This window comes from Lasioglossum baleicum, chromosome 3, assembly GCF_051020765.1.
Source record: "Lasioglossum baleicum chromosome 3, iyLasBale1, whole genome shotgun sequence".
Classification (NCBI taxonomy): domain Eukaryota; kingdom Metazoa; phylum Arthropoda; class Insecta; order Hymenoptera; family Halictidae; genus Lasioglossum; species Lasioglossum baleicum.
Genome location: NC_134931.1, coordinates 18,216,638 through 18,234,645, shown reverse-complemented (window position 1 = coordinate 18,234,645; position 18,008 = coordinate 18,216,638). Strand labels below are relative to the sequence as shown.

At 37.4% G+C, this 18,008-nt stretch overlaps 1 protein-coding gene across 5 annotated transcripts in view; it reads left to right on the top strand.

Moving 5' to 3' along the window:
- LOC143207485 (putative G-protein coupled receptor CG31760) overlaps window positions 1-13,500 on the top strand; it is a 50,841-nt gene extending 37,341 nt beyond the window's left edge. For 2 of the 5 annotated variants that reach the window (XM_076421020.1, XM_076421021.1), the window contains exons 5-18: window positions 1,163-1,397; window positions 3,324-3,458; window positions 4,056-4,206; window positions 4,525-4,684; window positions 5,252-5,384; window positions 6,069-6,222; window positions 6,322-6,431; window positions 7,222-7,436; window positions 7,551-7,689; window positions 8,793-8,898; window positions 8,986-9,129; window positions 10,104-10,286; window positions 10,392-10,892; window positions 11,534-13,500. In XM_076421020.1, the coding sequence (XP_076277135.1) occupies window positions 1,163-1,397; window positions 3,324-3,458; window positions 4,056-4,206; window positions 4,525-4,684; window positions 5,252-5,384; window positions 6,069-6,222; window positions 6,322-6,431; window positions 7,222-7,436; window positions 7,551-7,689; window positions 8,793-8,898; window positions 8,986-9,129; window positions 10,104-10,286; window positions 10,392-10,871 (2,345 nt within the window). In that variant the 3' untranslated portion in view covers window positions 10,872-10,892; window positions 11,534-13,500. Of the gene's footprint in view, window positions 1-1,162; window positions 1,398-3,323; window positions 3,459-4,055; window positions 4,207-4,524; window positions 4,685-5,251; window positions 5,385-6,068; window positions 6,223-6,321; window positions 6,432-7,221; window positions 7,437-7,550; window positions 7,690-8,792; window positions 8,899-8,985; window positions 9,130-10,103; window positions 10,287-10,379; window positions 10,893-11,533 lie in introns of those variants that run through there. The other 3 variants (XM_076421022.1, XM_076421024.1, XM_076421025.1) reach the window with 3 other exon arrangements.
- Window positions 13,501-18,008: the final 4,508 nt, after the last annotated feature.

Sequence of the window (18,008 nt, the reverse complement as noted above, 5' to 3'; positions counted from 1 at the left end):
AAAGCCCAGAGTATCATAATACGGGAGCAGCGTGCATGAAGAATGATTTTTCGCCTCGTTACACTGCTAGTTTCACCGCGGCGCGTATAAGATAGTAAATGGCTTGCACACTTGCTCGTCGGCGCGTTACAGTCATCAATGTACATTTAACTGACCATTCGTTTCCTCCGCAATTCCCCTGGCTCGCAAATCCTTTTTCCGGGAGAGTCCTCGCGGGAAATGGCAAACGGTGTTTCAAAGTAGCGGAACTCCTCTACGACGTTATTGAATTTTCGTCGGTTCCGCACGGCAATCCAGACGGCAGACGTAAAATCGATTTGCCCAATAACCGACGCGCGATGACGGACCGCATTGTCAACAGTCCAATTTATACAGGTCCTGCCGTATCATCGCCTAACCGAATTCCATTGGCTGGAATTGCAACGAGAGTATGCGCGACATTCGAACACATCGATCGTTTTTGCATCGCAATTGTTCGGACAGTGCTCGATCCTTCTGCGCGAAGACTGTCAACGACGATACTAACAAGTTGAGGGTGGTGTTCTAAGTAGCATTATTCGAATAAACAAAATTTAGCAATAACTAGACTACGGATTTTAGGCAGTTATGGCGTGAAGAACAAAGTTGTTAAAATGTTACAAGAATTTAAAAACAGATGGAAAAGATCATAGAACAAAAAATGACACATACAATATTCAACAGGAAGAAACATAATTTAGTCCATATTTCATATATGTATATTCTTTGAAATAACTTTGAAATCGTTTTTCAATCGAACAAGTTTCCTTGACATCGTTACGAATAAGAGAAAAATAAATTAAAAGAATAAGATTCTCACTATTTTGAGAAGCCTTCAAACAAAACTTACTTTTTATAATAAATAAAACATTTGATTTCCAAAAGTACACTATTTGCAGCATACAACAATTTATAAAAATCAGAATGCTAAGTATAAGAATGGAAATTTGTTGGACAATGATAATTAAACTGCGGATCTCATGCATTCGTGACAAAAATGGGTGGGTAATTTGAAACAGCAGAAAGACTTGCAAACTCTCCGAGTGTCGATGCATCATTTTCGACCTACTAAAATTACTAAGAATGAATGCAGACCATTTTGATTTTGAATGAATTTCCATTAATACGGTTGGATGTTGCACAGTGCTTTTAGATGCCATAGCGAAATCTTTGCTGGTGTCGGTGAACGACGCCGTGGAAACAAGGCTGATAGCATTAAATGCGTCCACGGGTACGGTCATCAACGCGATTTGGTTGGAAAGAAGCCCGGGTAGCGTCGGCGAGCCCTCAAAGGTTGAGAACCATGCACTCCAGCCGGGGTCGATTCCAGATTCAAGTTTACCGTGGTTTGAAAATGCTGGTGCCACCACCGAATTAAGGTTCGACTATTTACATGATTTCGAAATCAGCATCTCCATGTCTTTAACGCATTTCCATGGAATTCTGCATGTTTCGATAGCTTAACTCGCAAAACATTCCATATCTACTACGTACTTGACATAGTTTCTGCCGGTTACTGATAGACGACTGAACTAATTTCACAACGCGAAAAGTTAATTTAAATGACCTGTGGAATTACCGCACAGTGATCCCTTTCAAGAAAGTAAGTTCTCAAAATTGAGAATACAACTTCTCCATTTGAAACTATACTAACTTTAACTTCTTTATTGTTATTATACACTATTGTCAATCAGATTTAGTACTTGCAAGCGATAGTAACTTTATTAACAAATGATAACGTGCTCTATCTACATATACATGTAGCTTCGTAAAAATTAGCACCTGCACGCACGCACACGCACCGAAGAACCTTTCTGTTTTGCACCTCACCGATCATACTTGGTTTTCGTTTTCTCTTCCTGGTAGAATAATAACAATAATAATTAAAGAGCAATAAAATTCAGTTTTTATTTCTCACGTTTCTATGTAATCAGAAACACTTTGGCAGACTAAGAGGAATTCAAAATAATATTGCCAGGAAGAGATGTAACATTTTGTAGGCGCTCCACGATCATTCATCACCCCTCATCATCCCGTAAAAGCGTCAAGTCATAGAAACTCGATTCGCGAAAATGCAAAAACGGTAAACGTTTTCAGGTCTGGCCTCCTACTTCCGCCAAAAGATCGCAGTTATGATGATTACCGTGCTGTGTCCGAATGCCTCAAAATTCGAGGATTTAAGACAGTCGTGATTCTTCGAGCTTGAACGATATGCATAAATTTTCTAATGAATAATAACATTAATGATATCTGTCCAACACGTGGTGTAATTTGAATACGATTACTAAACTGCAGGTTTTTCAACAAAATAGATATGATCTGTATCAATTGTTAGAAACGAAAACGAAATAGAAATTTGTCGTGTGTAGAAAATTTCTGCAGCTTCGCCATAACTTTGCATGTAAATATTTCACAATGTTCCAACCATTCGACCATCTTTAAACTCTTTTATACATAATAATTTCGTAGCATACAATTATTCCTTACTTTTTGAAGGTACTCAAAGGATCGCGTGTTTGAAAACTATCCCCAAAGAATAATTTTATTTCAACCCCTAATAACTGATTTAAAATTCTGGAAAAAACATCCTAAATAAAGCTAGTTTGCAGCTTCATTTTCATCTTTCTTTCACGTAAATATCTTAAATAGTAACTGAGAAAATAAAAGGTAAAGTTCTGGCTTTTCACCCCCATATTACCCTTAAACGAATAGTTTACAAGCTAGTGTTTTAGGCAAAGAACATTGTTTAGCAAAGAAGAAATGAAATGACAGTTTATTGTTTGATTTAGATAATTATTTCCGTCGCGTAAGTACACGTTAGCCATTTTTCTCTCTATCTTGCCATTTGCATTCAGATTTTATTCAGCGACGATCCTTCCAAAATCGCAGCGGTGTTATCTGCAAATTAATTATCAGTTATAATTGCGAATCGATTATCGGGCAATAAAATTTCGCGACAGCTGCGATAAGTATCGCACGCAAAACGAGAACCCGTATCGCGTTATCGGTGTTCTCGTTGCTGCGCGATTTCGATTACAAATTCGATGTAACGTATGCGAGTCACGTTCAAACGAGGCTCACAAGCCGAACGGTAGAAATCCTCGAATACTGACGCATTCAGACGATAATTGAGAATGCGGACGAAAATTCGATTAATCTTCGTCTATCGGATGACCGTGAAGTGCCACAGGACCACGAAATTAAAGGAGAAGCAACTTGTATTAATGGGGTTGTTGCACGAACCGCGTGTGCACCGAAAGGTCGAAGTTTCTATGGCGGTTTGTGGCGTTTGCGTGTTATCTCAGGTCACCGAAATTCATGCAGTCACCGGCGATTGAATCCTACAGGGGTTGGTGGACCATTCCGTATTTCTCTTGCAAAAGTCATCGCTGGTTGATCTCCTACAGCGTTAATATACTGCCCCTGGACGCTCGACACGGGTTCGTAGAAAATGTTACATTACTACATATTTTAGATGCGTACCAATGAGTCAAAGGGGACATTCTCATGTGGTCGGATAAACAAATTTTTTCAGTGTTCAAAAAGTTCCCATAACTGTGGGTAAACTGTTCTTTACCGGACTCAAAATTAGTACCTTTCTCCTACGAATTATGATGTGTTTGGTGTGTGATCCAGTAGATTTGTACCCGGCACGGATGCAGATCGAAGTTTCGATCTTGTAGGATCAATGGTGCAGGAGTTATGGTTGCTTACACAGTTGAGCAATCTACAGTGTTAAATTTTTCAGCGTTCACACATGAGACTACCCCCTTAAAGCCCACATTCGTTCCTCAGGATAAAAATTCACCCATTTTCTACACATTGTAAAAGATTTATTTCTTTGTGTCTGTAATGTCAGATGTATTTCTTTAAAATATGTTATAAATGAAGTTGATTTAAACTTGATTTAAAATTCGAAGCAAAAGTGCATTGAGATATTATCCTAGGATATCGTTTGTAACTATTTCTGAGGAGCGTATGGGGATTATTATTTGCATTCAACTAAAACGTCTCGTCGTGATTTAATGTGTTTCAAGGGTTCGAGAATTTTTAAGCGTCGACCTTGACATAAGCGGATTGGAGGTGAACCAATGCGAGGGGTCGCCGCATCAAAACGACAATGAAATTCTCAGCAATCAGATAGCATCGTTTAAGGGTACTCATAAGTGTCATAACGACACGACACAGGTAATACTGCCACGAATTATCAGAAGCTAATTGAAAAATAGCTATTTACCCGAATCAATTAGAAAAAGTATTTATAAAATCGTAAAGCAAAATTTGAATAACAATTACGAAAGTTCTTAAGCAAATTGTAACAATACGACAGTACCCATTTTCTTTTTGACTTTCCTCAGACGAATTATCTCTGTCATTGTTACAAGACAGTTCTAGATATTCCTGTATCCTAAGCGAGAATTTTCAAGAATTAGAAAATTCACATCGGTCATATCGACCACTTTGGTTATGATTGAACCGTCAAACTAATTTACGCACGATTTTCAGTGTGAATATCAAAGTCCACATAATGTGGGGTCGGTCCATAAAGTCCAAAAAATTGGGGTCGGTAGTAGATGGGCAAAGGGTGCGTACGTCTGCAAATGTCGGAAGGGCTATTACAGCCAGAGTCAACATCAGTCTGGTTTCGATGGGATTCTGGTTGAAGGTCAGTGGCGAATGTTAACATCGAATTTATTCACCCTACAATGCGCAAATTTTTATTTTGCCGTATCAAAAACGATCCCTCTATCGTAAAGCACTTTGGAAAATAAGGAAAAAGTGATACAAACATTCGTTTTGATTCATTAGAACCAAATGAAATTATGATCCGAATGGGCAGGGAGACGATGACGTCGTACGGGCCTAGCGACGAATGTCCTTTTAAATTTCGTTTGCTCGAGGCACCCATACGATTATGTTCTGTCGACACGGTCGGGTGGACTGTAGTAGTAGGCTCCATACGCGTGACTCCACACCATCAAATTTTGCAAAAACTATTCATGAAACCGTATGTGTACAGTTTCACAATTAAAATTTGTAACTAGAAGAGGTATCGTAATCTGTAGTGGGTTCAAAAAATACGAATGTTTTTATTTTCAACACACACACAAAACAAGTCTGAATAAATGTTCTTCAAAAACGAATGATGTATAGGACGTCGCGCATTATAGGGTGAATTTGCTATGAAATTGCTGTAGAATTACGTTCGGTTTTTGAGAACTCACATTTTCAGCCGCTTGGAAAGAGATGGAAGAGAACGTGAGCGATTCTTACGCCAAGGTGTTTCGTTGCTTGCGTTGCGCGCCCGGATGTGACAAGTGTAAAGGGCCTGAACCGTGTTTAGCTACTTACCATTGGCCATTTAGGTACGTATGCTACAGAAATAATAATACATAATAATAACAATAATACTCACTATAATATCATGAAAGATTGTATTTGGTTGGCCAAAAACACTCATCTCATCTTTTAAAATTTAAGGGGATATACAACCTTGACTGTATAAAATGTGCGGTCTCCGAGAATTTTTTTAGGAATAATTAACAAGTGGAAAATTCTAATTTTTTACAATGATGTTGACATGACTGTTAACTCTATTCTCCATTTTTTCCAGAACGAAATATTAAAAAATGGCAGAGTTGTCAATGTTTGTTATTAGAACAATAAGAAATGGGAAAGCAAAACTTTTACAATATATTTACAATGTATTCCTTTCATTGAATATTTATTTAAACTTGCTGCAATATAATTTATTTCACAGAAAAAGAAAGACAATTCACGTTCATTATTCATCTACATTTTCTTCGAAGCTTTAAATATTGCTAACAGAAGGATAGAATTCCATTTGGATTTAAAAGAATAAATCAATAACATTCATATCCCGAATCTCATATAATATTATATCATAAATACATCATGGTATCATTTTCAAATAGAAACATTCGCAGTAAATAAATATATGTTGTCGAAATGAATTTCGCTGAATGAATATTAAACGATCTACCAGGCTCGTTCCAAATAAAAACAACTAATCCAATGTGTACTTTCAGAATCACCCTTTTATCATTTTCCATTTTCTGTGTGTTCGGTACCATCGTGCTGGTGGCCTATATGTATAAACATCGCAAGCTCAAAGTGTTCAAGGTCGCTTCACCGATATTTCTGTCCATCACGCTTTTAGGTTGCGCTATTATGTACCTCGAGGTACGTATAGGATTTTCTGCACCTGTGTTTACCTTTGTTGAAACAATGTTGAGGCGTTTATATTGTATATTGCCACACAATCTTCTACTTCCTGTCTAGATGGCCGCCATATTTCCCGTCCTGGATATGTACGCCTGCATCGCCACCAAGTGGACGAGACATCTTGGTTTTTGCATTTCTTATACAGCGTTGTTAATGAAAACATGGCGGTAAGGAACACGACAATGATACACTTAATTGTTAAGCTAAGAAACAACATTTTATCTAAAGACGTACAATCGAGTAAAAATTTGTCTCCGTTGAGGACTTCGCTGAAGTCTAAATAACAACTGAATTGTATTCCAGACGTTGTCCCAAAGATGTTGATAAATTATTATCGAAATCTGTTAGCTTTTATGAAACTTACTTTTACAGTGAGTTTCATAAAATTTAACCTTTTGCACTCCGAACTATTTTTCAATTTTCTTGCTAGAACAATTCCCTACAATTCTAAGTGTTTCGTTGGAAATTTACTTCAATGGACAGTTCCTTGACTGCTACTTGTTTTAAACAATTTTGTTCACTAAAGATATTAAATATTACTCGAACTTTGTGGTAATTTATACATATTTGTGGAACTTATACAGGGTGTTTCGTCTAAAACAGGACACCTAAATATATCTCCTCTATCTCTGAAAATACAAAAAATGTTTCTAACGTAATCTAAATGGTTTCAAAAGACGAATCAGATGGAAGAATCGTTTCTTATAAACTGTAATTTTTTAATCGTCTTTTCAACGTCACTCGTGTTTCTTACATATATACACACATTTTTTGTTGTTGTATGTTCTAGCAAACATTATTGTGCATTCATCCATGTTTAATAGCACGACCTTGAAATGACCGTGAACTCTAAAATTTGCTAATTAATGCAGAACTTACTTTCAGCGACATTTCAGATTTCAACGGTAACAGAAACACCCTGTATACAGGATAAAATTGCAAATTATATTTTTGCAGAGTGTCCCTCACCTATCGTGTGAAAAGCGCGCACAAGGTCAAGCTCACTGACAAACAGTTGCTACAGTGGATGGTTCCAATATTGTTAGTAATGTTGATTTACCTTGGCACGTGGACGCTAAGTGCGCCGCCATACGCCGAAGTGATAGCGGACAACTATGGTCTAAAATTTTATCAATGTTCGTTCAATTGGTGGGACCATAGTTTAGCCATCGGTAATAACGTTTTATCAACAATCTAATAAATGTTATTAACACTTTGACTGTGCCACCGACAATCATATCACAATTGTATAATGGAATGCACTGTCGACCATCATTTTCTTGCAGGAGAGATTAAGTTCCTTGCCTGGGGCATTAAAGTGTGTTACAACGTCCGGAACGCAGAAAGTCTCTTCAACGAGGCCCGTCTAATAAGCTACGCAATCTACAACATAGCAGCTGTGAATATAACCATGATCGCAATTCAGTATGATCTTACATTCCTGAAGTACAGTGTGGCTCCAAAAAATTTCTTCAATACCATTTTTAAATACCACGACCATTTTCGTTGAATTTTTCTGTTTTCATGAATTTTCATACCCACATTTTTATCAGTCTTGTCGTAATTTATTTATGGATTATATTAATTTTGTATTCGTTATTCACACACACAGAGATTAGGTTAATATATTTATAACCTTAAACATATACAGTCGGGGACAATAATATTCAGTGGACACTTAAAAATCGCATAACTTTTTTCAAATTGGTCCGAAGGACTTGAATTTTTTTAAAATGTTAGACCGGTTGACAAAAATTTGTTTAGATTGCAATTGGTAGGAATCACAAAACAAAATTTAAAAAATGATGTCAACTTTTCATCTGAGCCTGTAACGATAATTTATAAAATGCGTTTTGTAGATTTCGGTAACTTATATGCATGATGAAAATTTTGTCGGAATTGGTTAATGTTGAAATGAGCTACAAATATTTAAAGATGATTATTTAAGAAACATTTAAAGCTGAAAATCCGCGACTTTCACCCTTAAGCTCTCATCTTTAAACATATGTACATAGCTCATTGCAATGTTGACCGATTTTGAAGAAATGAACTAACTGCTGAAAATTTTGGGGAAAAATATTATTAATCATTTAACTGGATTCGGTATTTTATGGAGAACCAGGAAAAACATTATTTTATCCTTTCTAGTGCATTTTAATATAAGCGTGGTTTTTAAACAGTTTTTTAAATATATTTTATTAAGAGTAATTTAATACTGTCTCCGACTGTAAATTTACATATGGAACTTTATAATGTATCATATTCATAATGTATAATACATCATGTTCATAACTAGATTGTAAATCTTCGTGCAGAACCTTGCTTTCGTAAATAGTTTTAGAAAATTCAGAAAAATTCCGCTCGGAAAAAATAAAAAATAATAATTTTATGCTACAAATGCATGTGCAAATTCGCAGTATACTCACGACATAATTAATTTTAAAGACTGCCACTGAAAGCTGTTTTTGAAGCCACTGCACACTCGTGGAATCATAGCTGAAAAAATCTGAATCCTTTGTACTTTGCAGCCTATTCATCTTCCCCCACGCCGGGCCGGATATCAAGTATTTGTTGGGATTTTTGCGCACACAACTTTCCACTTCCGTAACCATATTTCTCGTGTTTGGCCCCAAGGTACTCTAATTTTGATTGTTTATCATCCCACAAACTCTTTGCTCTTGTAGATGTTTCTATCGATTGTAACGTTTCATACAATTGTAGGTGATTCGAATATTGCGAGGTCAGGGAGACCAATGGGACAGCCGCGCGAGAGCAAGAGGTGTTACAGCTAGCTTCTCGTTAAATGGGACTGGTTTACTGCCTGAAGAGGCCACGGATTTAACCCAGGAGAACGAAGAACTCAAAGTAAATTATTTCCACGTAATTCTTCTACTAGTGACTTATAGATGGACTGCGGATTTTATGCATTTATGACAAAAATGGGCACGTACAATTTAAAGCGGTGGACATGTTAAAAATATTTAAGGACATCAATGTATTCGTTTCAGCTTAATAGGATAATTAAAAGAAGAATACAAGTTTTATTTGGCTCCTGTGTCCTGCAATCAATGCCTACATTTTTTATTTTGCATAAAGATATCCGCAGTCTACTTATAAACACCACGAGTGTCAAAGACCTTTTAAGAGTGCGAAGTTCGCAGTCGCAATTCCATGCCGAATCCACGCGAAACCGGTCGGTCGCTTTAAGGATGTTCTGGAGGTATATAAAAACGCAACAAAATTTTTGAAAATTTCACAAGGTATAATTCTTACTAAATTAATGCAATTACCAAAGTTTGGGTTCGATTCACTGCACCGTTTAAGAATTACAGCAACTTAAAGTTTGCACATTTTAACACGCCTTCTTATGGAGAATTCATAAAATTCCACTTCAAACCGTATTTAAACCTTGAAAAAACGCAACTGGAAACTCCAGTTTTTTTGTATATGTAGTAAATATTATGTAATTAATTATGTTCAAAATTTATTAGGATTCACTAAACAGTTACAGAGTAAAAAAGTTATAAACTGCTACAAAACGTCTTTATCGTGTCGTCTCTCACTAGCATGGAAACGCGACAAGTGTAGACCACTGAATATAGCTACAGTGAGTACAGTATTCGCAAAAGTTTAATGCAAAATATACTCATGAATGGCATTCATTGCCATGTATTGATGGATTTCGAATTTATTGTACTTTTGTCTCCCATTGTACCTCCAGAACATCCTTAAGAGCGGACCACCGAGCTTGCTCTGCGAGCATATCGATGTTCTCGCATGCTAAATATCGAGCGAAAGAAAGAAGGATAGAAGAATGATGCGTGAAACTATGTTTGCAGGAGGAAATACAGAATTTAGCGGCGCAGATCGAGTACATGAAGATCGTGCACATGCAGACGTACAACCGGCACCTGAAGCCGAAGGCTGGGGGCTACTTCAACACCCACGGCCACGGGCACACGCATCCGTCCTCGGCGCAGAGTCCCATCGCGAAAAGCTCGACGGCCAGTTTCATATTGAAAGTATGTATCTAAGCTGTGTTGTCGGTGTTTCCGACGCTCGTTTGTCGATGTATCGCGGCTTCGGACCGGAGCAGATTGAAAAATACAGTGAAGTGAATTATTGAGCAGACAGCCGTGGAGCGAGGGGCGAGTGCGGCCGCGGCTGTCGCGGTCGAGGATTCAACTTTCCCCTCTGGGAGCTTGCACAGGGCGCGCAAAATGGAGATCGTGAAGGAAAGGAAGGCTGAGAGGGAAAGGGAACGCGAGAGAGAGAAGCAGAGAGAGAAGCAGAGGGAGAAGGAGAAGGAGAAGGAAAAGGAGAAGGGGAAGGACCAGCAGAAGGAGAAGGGAAAGGACCAGCAGAAGGAGAAGGAGAAGGATCAGCAGAAGGAGAAGGAGAAGGACCAGCAGAAGGAGCTGAAGGAGAAAGAAAAAGAGGGTAAGCAGGAGACTGTTACTGAGAAGGAGAAGGAGGTGAAGAAGGAACAGGTGAAGGAACAGGTGAAGGAACAGGTGAAGGAAAAGGAGAAGGTCAACGAGAAGGAGAAAGAAGCACAGGAGAATGGACAGCAAGAAAATATAGTAATGACTGGAGAGAATGTCTGACTAGTACTACATAGTGATGAGGTAAGATGATCAATCGTTTCGACTTACAATAATTCAATTAACCCCTTCACATACAAAACTGATTTGGAATGTCTATATCAGGCCTGGGCAACTAGTACTCCGAGAGTCGGTGACGTAGAATCGGCTACCCCCACCCGGTCGGCAAGTGCGATAGCCGAGTTTACGTCATCGATTCTCGGAGCACTAGTTGTCCAGGCTTGGTTTAGATGTGTAAATTCTTAAAAAATTCATATCTGAAGGTGTCCATTTTATAATATGTATAAAAAAGCTGTGTAGACGTTTGTTCCTTTTATTAATAAATTATAATCGGATTGAAAGTAATAAATTTTTAAATAGTTTAAATGTTTTTTACATTTTGCATTTTATCTACTCATTTTCTATCATAAATACGTTAAATCTGCAGTCCAATTTTTGTTGGGACGCTAATGAATGAAACTCGTGAAAATGTTGGAATAATACATCAATTTTATTTAGTATAATTATAAAATTCTCATGGGAATTTTATCTCGAATGTTTAAATTGAAATTGCTGGAATCAAGATTTTTGTCCAGTGAGTGTCTCAACAATGAGGGACTCACATTTTGTTTTACATGACTTTGTTAATGGTGGTCTGCTAGTAGTAATATTTTTATGATTCGCAGATATGGTTGTGACTAACGCTGTGCACTAAGAAGAATGGTTAAACGAGACAGAGGTGTGTTCGTGTAATTAAAAAGTAGAAGAAAGGAAGGAAATTTAAATGGTACCCCTTGATGGATACGCGACACCCAGTGTTTCTATAAACCGGAATAACTCAATCCGTTACCACTAAACGCTAACTCGTTAGTACGTATCGTTTCTTTCTGATAACAACGTTTTCTCATAACTTCACCGCGGAATCGTTTGCGTTACCACCAACAGACACCGAAATTACCAAACATATATCCAGTAATCAATAAAGTTACTCCTACACGTGTAATCCTAAAAGCAAACCTTTCCTAATGGTTCATTTATGTATGCTGATCGTCATTGTGATTCTACAGTTTCGTGAGTATCACATCTGAGAAGTCTATCGAACTAAAATAATGAAGACGATCCGTGAATATGAAACTATGAATTCAAGTTACTTCAAACATTCCACAATTAACAATTACTGTTCATTCTATTGTTTATTAGGGTGCATTGTTCTGTTGTTTTCACGATATTTGCCATTCTTTTTTACCACGTTTTTCAGTTTGATGTTACAAATCAAAGCTTGGTTACGTACAAGTGTGATCAAGTTCATTCTGTGATTTACACAGAGTTCTGCGATCTTTGTTCTTAATACTACAGATAATTTTGTCACGAACAATGAACCAACTGAATGATTCTGCGCTTGTTTGATACAGAACAATTATCAATTACGATGCCCTTTAATGCAGTAAATAAATTGTTGCCAGTACTGTCTACGGTGGTGTCGAGATTAATAGTTTTCTTTTCAATTGGCGAAAGCTCAAAATATTTACAATTTTTAAAAAATATGCACTCGTTAATGTGACTGTCAGAGAGACCGAGTACTAATTGTTTTGAGTACGAACAAGTTTGTAACTTTCATTTAAGGTAACGAACTTCGTACAAAATCATTGTATTTTATATACACATGTATATCAATGATAACAGTTTTTAGTTCAATTATTTTTTTATCAAACGTTAACTGACATATTCGTGACACTTTTCTGATTAAAATGATACCAAACGTGACATCATTCGGAGCATGTTTCCTTGTTTAATCCACACCAAGGAGCAACCTCGATTATCCGAACTGATATCTGAATCTCGCATTATCCGAATACGTGTATCTCATATCACTAAAATACAATACTAAAGTAGCTAGCTAAAATTCTACTAGCTGCATGAACACTGATGTTCCTCTGACTAGTTCGGATAATCGAGGTTCTACCGTATCGTGGATTAAACAAGTATATGCGATTCGAATTGCATCGTGTTTGAGCTCATTTTAATCAGAGAAGTGTCGCGAATATGTTGATAAAAGTGCCATAACAAAATCGTTAAAACAGAAGAGTTTTTACATGAAATTAGTGCATGTTCGAACAGAATTCTTTCAAAACCGAACGACACCTGTTCATTTCGATGTTACTTCGGCTATAGCTGATTCATCGCATTTCTAAAAGGGGTAAAATTTGCACGAGTAATCGAAAGATATCATCGTAGAGAGCACTGACGATAAGTCACGCTGTCATTTCGCAAGCAACCGTGTCGGGCGTGCGCGAGCACGCGAGAATTTACGTCGACGAATAAAATCATATCACAGCGCGCGTACTGACTAACTAAGATTCGAAACGATCAATTTCTAATCGAATAGCGTTACTTGAATCGTTTTACTTGGCAAAGTTCCGCCGGGGCATACCAGAGCAGTGCTTCGATTGTGCCCAACATTTTTCGTACGATGGATGGCCGCTAGAGGCGCTGCGCGGAAAAACAGTAACGTATCTACTATTGGGTAGCAGAGCGGCCAGAGCCCTGAGGCAGTTATATTGGCGGGAATGTATCGAAATAATCTTACCGGACAAAAAGACTCCAGGACGTGTCATACGAGTTACAAAATACACACAAATACACTTGTTATACATTCGTTTTTCAGAATCAAATCATATAAATTTTTTAAAATTCTGCGGGGTGCTCAAGGAACCCCATTTCATCTATCCAATAGTAGATACGTTACTGTTTTTCCGCGCAGCGCCTCTAGCGGCCACCCATCGTACGAAAAATGTTGGGCATAATCGAAGCACTGTTAACCAGAGTCGCCTGATGAGGAGAGGAAGGGGAAAAAGAGTGACTCTCTCTTTCTCTGCCAGTACCGGACTAGTCACGTGACACATGTTCGACAAACGCGTCACGTAGAGGGGGAAGGTAGAGTAGGGACACAAGTCTTAATCTGGCGACACTGGAGCAGACACAAAGCTCACTTCAAGATACACACCGTCATCGCAGCGTACAAACAAAACGAAACATGAAATAGCGTGAAACAAAACACATGGTACAACTGAAGAATCATACATATATCGAACTAGTTGACGATTATTGCACAGGTTTCGCCCGTGGACGGGGCACCGAGGTATATGTTTTGTATGCTATCGAATAAATTCTGTAACTTTTATGTAACGAAAATCCAAAGAACTGAAAAACAAACCTGAAAGTATACGTCTCGATTGGAAACGCGAAGGAACAGTGTGACCTCGTGTCGTTCGAAAGCAATATTTTGCGAAGAAGTTCAATATTGCACGGCGAACCGAAAACAAAAGGATTGCGAATTCGATGCATCTGTAAATTAAAGGTACGAGAATGATGATGACAATGAACATTTATTTATACAGGGTGCCCTTGAAAGGGGAGATTCCCGACGTCATTTGAAGTAACTTTTTCCTTTGCGAAAATGTTCTCCGCGGCTCTGTTAAGGAGTTATCAAGGAAAAACACGGACCAATCAGAGCGCGGTTGCAGGGGACGGACTCCGGCTTGGCCAATGCCAACACCGCGCTCAGTGGGGCCTGTAGTAGCCGCGCTCTGATTGGTCCGTGTTTTTCATTAATAACTCCTTAACGAAGCCGCGAAGAACATTTTCGCAAAGGGAAAAGTTATTTGAAATTTCCTCATGAATCGCCCCTTTCTAGGAAATTCGTTTTTGAGACATCCTGTATAGGCGCGCGCGTACTGGTGGTAAAATATCTTTCGTTTCGTAAAACTATCTCTGTTAAATTGTTTCCACCTATTACATTGTTTTAATCGAAAGATTTACGTTGACACTTCTTGCTATAAACTGTTCAAAGTATACGGTTTCTGACGAATCGTTTATATTTTTTTTACACTGATTTTCGAAATCGAAGGAGGCACGGACACGAGACAGTTGAAAGTACACAAAGACTAAGAGAAATCGTTGTATCGCACAAAGTATCGATAAGTAACGAGCACGTGAGGCATTTTATTATATGAATTGGACCGTAAAATTAAATTGGGAATACGTCATAACGGACTCGCATTTTATACGACAATAAGATTACAATCTAAGATATTTTTCTCGTTACTAATCATTCGAGAAGCTCACGACTTATCATCGGGAGAACGATTCGTTCATTGAGTTCCCGTTCGGATCACTGAAAATTCCGCATGCTAAGTAATTGATGCGTCTGTTATTTGTTAAGTGCTCTTGTGTGTGGCAATTTTAACGTTGACAATGTTAGCGGTGCGGTCTACTTACCGTTGTGTCGACGGACGCTCGAGTGCGACGGAGTTTTCGATGCTAGAATTTTTCACTCGAAAAATCATTTCTTGATAGCCTTTTATAAACTTTTACCTGGAAGCCTCTTTAGCGATTGGCTTGAAATATTTGTTTTATTTAATACGTGATTGCAATTTGTGTACGTACACAGCGTTGTTTACAACTTTCTTTAATTTATAACTGTCTATAATGTCATTGTTGAACACAATTTATTGCAAAAAATTCACGGAACCCATTTAAATACTCGTATTGTTTTCTTGATGTTACGGAATAATTTATAAGAAGTTTCTGTTGCTGTATTAAATTTTGAATAACACTAAACGTACCGTCATCGATCAAATTTATCCTTATCATCATTAAAATTACCAAAATAATTTCATTGAAAATTTATTACAAACACATTGTTATAAAACTTGTGGAAAATCTGAATTCTTGTAATTTTTATCAGACAACTAGTTGATTCTAGTGCTCGGTACGGTTAGTGTTGAACAACAAATATTTTAGTACTCTTCGACGTTAATATCATTTCTTATTGTTGATGTTGGTTACTTGTAGCACCTCGTTGAAATATTTACAGACATTCGAACACTATGAAAATGTCCTTATTCATGATTCAATAACTTAAAATTTTTTTTCCAAACTAACATTATAATTGAATGTTATTGAATTCGTGAGTTGATACAACATGCGATCAGTTGATGAAGCAAAATTGGTTTTACACAAACTGAGGATAATGGCGTTAGACCAAAGAGTCGGGATAGTTGTATTTACATTCGTGCGCGAAAATTGCCACACGGTTGGGATTATTGGTTAAAACAATAATAAATACGTATCGTGTTGAAGTACACGGAATGTTCAATGGCAACGGTTATTCGTTCACAAGCCTGCCGAGCTTAAAAGCATGTATAGATAAAAGAGCAACCAGGCCGGAGGAGCGATCATTGAATTGCGAATGAATTTAAGCAGCGACTCTTCGGCATCATTTTAGAAGTTTACATTTCCATTGTGGACGCGATTACAATAGGTAACTGACCGCGGCCAACACGTATCGCTGTTTGTGTCTAAGGATATTAATCGTATATATCGTCATTGTTGATTATATGACTAATTGACGGGCGTCAAAACCGTGTTTGTAATTAGGGCGTCACCGTTCAACTCAATCGATTCTATGTATAGGAAACTACTCCTCCATTTTCCTTCGACGAACGTTTGCTTTGAACAATTATCGGCAATATTCGTGTCAGGATAATTATTCTGCAGGGTAAAGGTGCTCAAAAAACCTAAGTTCATCCCCATAATAAATTTTTGTCGCGAAACATTGCAGTCTACTAACGAGAATTTAAAATAATGTAATCGTTGGGGCACCAGGTACTACCACCTTGATTTACGTAATTATTATTATACGTAACGCGAAATTTTTGGATGGAGATTAAATCGTATCAAGAGATGCACTTACTGTGGTGTTATTAGTTTTTTTGTAGGTGGACACGTTATGGACTTATGGAGATCAACTTTGATATTTTAAATGGAATCGTATATTTTTTGATGCACCAACCGATGCAGTTTTTTATTCTCTATAAAAAAGGTATTCACGTATACATGTCGAGAAATGATTAATTTAGGAGTTGTTTCAATTTCAATATTACTAAGGAAATCTCATTATTTGTCTAATAATTATTGATAAAATGGGTTCAAGGTAAAATCAAAAAATAAATTTCGTAGGGTTCTAACATTTTTATTTCACACAATCATTTCGAATATTGAAATTACTTCAAGACGTTACCGAATGAGAAGGTTCTCCCTGCTCGCTGAAAAGATATTTAATGTTCGCCAACCGTCGAAGGAAAATGGAGAACAGAAACGTTAATGTTGCGGATTGTCTGGATCGAGTTTGCCTCGAGAAGTAGAAGTAACGTGCACTATAAATGCGTCCGCATGCAAAGTGGAAGTACGAGTAGCTTAACCGTAGAATGGCGTTAATCGAAACTAGCCGAGTTGTTATCGCTTAAGAAGATTAGGATAAACATAATGCTAAAGGTCAGCCGGTCGAGTCGATGAAAAGCTTCAAAAATTGAACAAGCTCTTGAAATCTCAGATTCATAGAAACGAATCCTCGTGAAGGAACAACCCCCCAAAAACAATGCAATCAACTGTCCGGCAAAAGCTCATAAAGTTATTACAGAACAGAGAATAACATAGTTCCAATGGATCTCGTAGACGTTTCATCGATTCCACCGAGAAAAAAGTATGTTCGATATAAGTAACATGTAGATGGTAATCATAATTTGGAAGGAACAAGCAGGGATAACATTGATCCAAAAATATCCGGAGCTCGACAAGCGGGGGCAGTTTCATGAAATAACAAACAATTTTTATGGAATGATTTTATTTTAATTTTGAGGAGAGATAATTTTACTTGAATCTTTAGAAATTTCGTCATTGAAATTGGTCAACCGATGAATTTATCAGTTCATCAATTAATTGTTTTTTGGTCATTTCTTTACAAAACTTTTACCAATGTGTGCGTAACATTTTTCTGATTAAAACGATACCAAACACGATATAAATCTGAGCATATTTGCTTGTTTAATCCACGATTTAGTGGATTCTGGATTATCCAATCTCTCCATTATCGAATCAAAACAGTCTAATTTAAAGCGATTCGTATCGTGGATTAAACAAATAAATATGATCCAAACTGTGTCGTCTAGGGCATCATTTTAATCAGGAAAATGTCACGGATACGTTGATGTAGGTTTCATTAAAAAATTATTAGACAAAATATAATTGACATTTCTATACCGAAGTTTTCACATGTATGAAGACGTCACTGTATTTTGTTACAAATTGTATATAAAAGTA